Source organism: Sciurus carolinensis, unplaced genomic scaffold (genome assembly GCF_902686445.1).
Source record: "Sciurus carolinensis unplaced genomic scaffold, mSciCar1.2, whole genome shotgun sequence".
Classification (NCBI taxonomy): domain Eukaryota; kingdom Metazoa; phylum Chordata; class Mammalia; order Rodentia; family Sciuridae; genus Sciurus; species Sciurus carolinensis.
Window position 1 is genome coordinate 327129 of NW_025920276.1, and position 5034 is coordinate 332162.

A 5034-nucleotide genomic window follows, 5' to 3' on the forward strand; every position below is an offset into this window, starting at 1 on the left:
GCAACTCAGTGCAGCCCTGTCTCTAAATAAAATGCAAAATAGGACCGAGAGTGTGACTCAGTGGTGGAGTGTCCCTGAATTCAATCCCCAGTACCCACTGCAAAAAAAAAAAAATGAAAAAAGAAAAGAAAATGGAAGAAAATTCTCCTTAAAATAATTAGTCAGATACAAACAAGAGTTTTGACATATTAAGTGCTTCAGGCTGAACAGAGGTCCAGGGTAAAAGAGAAAATTCACCAATGGATAATAAAGCAGGAAAAAAACAAAACTGTCATTAGTGAAAAAGGAAGTGAATAATCAGGACAGGACTCAATCCCATCCAGTGCCCTCTACTCCCTCATCTTGCACTAAAAGACAAGTTTTCTAGGTCTTGTAATTTATTTGCAAGATAAATCTAGGAAAGTTAGTGTTTCATTCTGAAATCACAGGTTCCAAGCTGTGGGCTCTAGACATCCCCCACTACAAACAACAAATTTATAGCAAATATTATCAGGATTAATATGTACATTAAACATGGATTGCAAAATAATTTTCAAATTAATTTCCACTTGTTTTGTCAACTCATGTGAGTAAAAAGACACGTTATGACTAAGATTTTTGTGTTGAAATAATTTTATTTCAACAAATATTTATTGACTGTTTTTTGTACACTATGCTCTGTTTGTCACTTTGCATAAGTTGTAGTTTTAGTTCACATACATTTTTCGTGAGGTATAAGTCAACAATAGTTCATGAGAGAAAAGTGAAGGTCATAGAAGTTAAGCAGCTTGCTCAGCTGACATGCTTGTAAATTCAGTAACAAGATCTGCACTAATGATTACCTCATTCCATGTTTTTTACTATTTATACATATCTTTCTATACCATTTAAAATTTAAAAAAAATAACTAGAAAGCCCTAGAACACATTTCTGTTGGTTGAGTGATGTACCCTCAGGCTGTGGAGTTTAAAATCCACAGTAAGTTAATGAGGACATGTTGAAATTCAGAAAGCCATGGGTTATGCAAATGAAAATATTCAGTTGACAGTGAAGACAGAGGAAGGTTTATTTAAAAGTAAGAATTCCCGGGCAGGACTGAAGAACTGGTTTTGGTAATAATTATTTTAAAATAGTAACTCAAATTTTGATATTGGGTGAGTTCATGTTAAAAACAATTTGAGATATTGGTAAATTTAATGACCTTTATAATGTAGAATGACACCAACCTCCAGCCAAAGGGTAATTTCCACATGACTGATCTAAAGAGAAACTATGAATTCTAATTGTCCCTGCATTTAGGAACTTAATTTGTTTGAAAATCATCTTTGTCAGAAGCCATAGTTGAAAAATCCTGTATTGGGGTTTAGGAGTGTGCATGCATATGCATGTGTGTGTATATCTGTGCACGTGCATTAGTGTTATGAAAGGAGAAGATCAAATAAATCTATGATGAACTCATATTCCTATGGTCTATTAAATATAAGACCCTCATTGTGCCTGATGTGTCAGTTGTGGGACACCAATGTGAGCACTGGGCTTTATTATTTCTCAGGAAACAAAAAGGAAGTGGACACAAAAACAGAAAAAGAAGCAGCTATATTTTCTCTATCCATTCATCTGTTGAAAGACACCTAGGTTGATTCCAGAGTTTAGCTTTTGTGAGTTAAGATGCTATAAACATTGGTGTGGCTGTGTCACTGTAGCATGCTGATTTTAAGTCCTTTGGGTATAATGAAAAATTATACTCCATTTATGTATGATTCATCAAAATGCATTCTACTGTCATATATAACTTATTAGAACAAGTAAAAAATGAAAAAAGAAGATACTTAGTGAAATTAGAAATGGAAGATATTTTTATATATCAAAAGCACTAGTAGTCAAATTAAAACTGAGAAAATAAGCCAAGCATGGTGGCATACACCTATACACCAATGTCATCTGAAGGTTGAAAAGAAATAAGTACTTTGACCAGGAGTTCCAGGCCAGCTTGGTCAACACAGAAAGACCCTTTCTTAAAAAATAAACAAATAGCAAACTGCATACCTAAAGGACTTAAAATCAGCATACTGCAGTGATGCAGCCATGTCAATGTTAATAGCAGCTCAACTAACAATAGTTGAATGATGGAACCTACCTAGGGGCCCTTTAACAGAGGAATGGATAAAGAAAATGTGGTATGTATGCAATGGAATACTACTCAGCCTTAAAGAAGAATGAAATGTATTAATTAAGTTGATGTAAATGAAACAAGTGAAAAGACAATCATCAACTTTGTAATACAGATCAAATCGTTTTATTCTAAAAACCAACTTCTATCTCTTTGCTCTTCAGTCTCTGAAAATATGTTGTATCTTTATTATATTTAAAATAAAACTTTCAATTTTGTTTGCAACATCTATTATCTTATCCTTCTATTTCTTGAGTCCCACAGTTTTGTTATTATAATGTCAATTATAATGTCAATGGTATTATAATGTCAATCACTTAAATAGCTAAATACATCAAGATTTTTCACTAGCACATTTAGAAAACTCATAAATAGTGTGCTGTTTATCTTAATAGCCACAGTAAACAATAGAGAAAAACAAATTTAGAATATAACAAGTAAAGTCTCTGATTAAAGAGAATGTAACTTTTCAAACCCCAACTTGTGGTGAAATTAAATGTGAAGCTCTGATACAATGAATCCATCCCTTGACCCTAAAATGTTCATGAAGAAGCCCAATACTTTCTTGGAAATCTGTTATAGAGGAAATTAAATACCAAGAACTCTACATTATTAGGGGGTGCTCACAAGTTTGAAAAGTTGGGCTTTTATAAATGTCTTTCTTCTTACCAAACCCATATTCAGACAGTGTTGTGAGATGAAGCTCACAGGCAGCAAAACCAGAAATGAACTCTCAGAAAAACTATAAGCCAGAATTAAGATTTCAGGGAAGCTCCTGTCTATGAATCAGGAGCGTAACTCATCAGTAAGAAAATCAAATGTAATATTATAGCTCAAAGGCATAGTCAGGAAGGTGGAAAATAAAAAGACTCCAAAAAGTCTATTGGAACAAGATTACCTGAATACTCTACCTAACTCTGACACACACAAAGTGACTTAAAATTAATATGGTTTCTTAACAAAAAAAATTAAGAACCAGTGATATTCAGATGAGATTGTATTTCATATCTGTACTTATTCATCAAATCACAACTGAATAAGTGTAAGACTTTGTCCTCAATTCATCCTTGCTTTAGGATGCAGTTTTAACATGCCACAGCTTTCTCATGGCATTTTTCACCTCTGCATTCCTCAGTGTGTAAATGAGTGGGTTGAGGAAGGGTGTTCCAATGGTATAAAATGGAATAAAAAAGATGATACTAGAGAATTCACAGTGTCTGTCATCTAGAAAAATTAAGAACCCCCAATTCCAATGTAAGTACACTTGACTCTTACAATATTCAGAAATGAACATGTTTAATATCTGTACTTTTCAATCAAATCATAACTGATTAAGTTTAAAAATTGGTCCTCAATACATCCTTGCTCAGGATGCAGTTTTAACATGCCACAGCTTTCTCATGGCATTTTTCACCTCTGCATTCCTCAGTGTGTAGATGAGTAGGTTGAGGAAGGGTATTCCAATGGTATAAAGTATTGCCACCAGCTTGTCCATGGGGAATGTGGTTGGGGGGCGTGTATATATGAATACACAGGGACCAAAGAACAAGACCACTACAATGATGTGAGACATGCAAGTGGAGAGGGCTTTTTTCCTCCCTTCCACATTGTGGTTTCTCAGTGAATTCAGGATGACAATGTATGAGATCATCAAAATCATGAAGCTGCTGGAGCAAATTGCCCCACTGTTAGATACCAAGAGCAGATTGATCATGTAAGTGTCCATGCAGGCGAGTTTCAACAAGGGCTGCAGATCACAGCAGTAATGGTCAATCAATTTGGGTCCACAGAAGGGCAATCTCAAGGCCAGGATAATCTGAGCAGTGGAATGTATAAAAGACCCTATCCAGGCAAGAATAATCAAGATGAGACAGACCTGCTTCCTCATGATCCTTGGGTAATGCAAAGACTCACAAATGACCACATAGTGATCAGCAGCCATGAGGATGAGGACAAAGATCTCCATGCAGCCAAATAAGTGAAGAGCAAAGACCTGTGTCATGCACTCATTGTAGGATATGACTTTTTTTGTAGAAAGAGCATCCGCAATCAATCTAGGGGCTGTGGATGTGGAAAAGCAGAAATCAGCAAAGGAGAGATAAAACAGAAAGAAGTACATGGGGCTCCCAAGAGACTGTCTGCACTTGATGGTCACAATAATGAGCATATTCCCCACGACAGTCCCCACATAGAAAATTAAAAATATTAAAAATACCATTCTCTGCCTCAGAGGATCCTGTGTCAATCCTACCAATATGAACTCAGTCACGTTGTTTTGGTGCATCATCTCAGTTGATGTGGGGGCATGGCGGGTTGGAAACCCTCAATCTGCAAAGGAGAAAAGAATAAAATGTAAAAGGAGTAAACTTCAGTTTAAATATGTATTCTCAGTCATGAAATGATTGTTATCATTAACAATCCTGTGAAATTTTCTGAATAAAATTGAATTTCTAGAATTCATTTAAGACATTCACCAGATTGCATATGAAATGAAGAAATAGAGATATAATGAAACAGTAAACGTTTCTTCAAGCATAGTAAACATGGCTTTAGGGGATTTGATATGAGCAGATAACTCTCCAAGCTGAATGTGTTTCATCAGTGTTCAGCAGGGAGCTATCAGTGCCAGGGTGGTGCATTGGAGACAGAGAGAACACTTGTGCTGCATTGCCTGCAGCAGGTTTCAACCTTTCTCCACCTGGTCTCCCTTTTCAAGTAAGCATACATAGAATTTTGGAGATCCCGGTCATGGTTTTTAAACATTTGACATTGTCTTCCTTAATCCATTATGTTCCCTCACCCTATGTATATATGACACCTATAATAACTTTGAACCAATATATAGGTGTCCTATAAAATTTTATAGGTTTTCTAGGTGTTCTATT

General features: G+C 35.5%; 1 protein-coding gene across 1 annotated transcript; it reads right to left on the reverse strand.

Moving 5' to 3' along the window:
- Positions 1–3515: 3515 nt before the first annotated feature.
- Positions 3516–4436, reverse strand: LOC124975437 (olfactory receptor 4C11-like). The gene has a single exon (XM_047538159.1). The coding sequence runs from the start codon at positions 4434–4436 to the stop codon at positions 3516–3518; it is 921 nt and encodes a 306-aa protein (XP_047394115.1).
- Between the last annotated feature and the right edge of the window lie 598 nt (positions 4437–5034).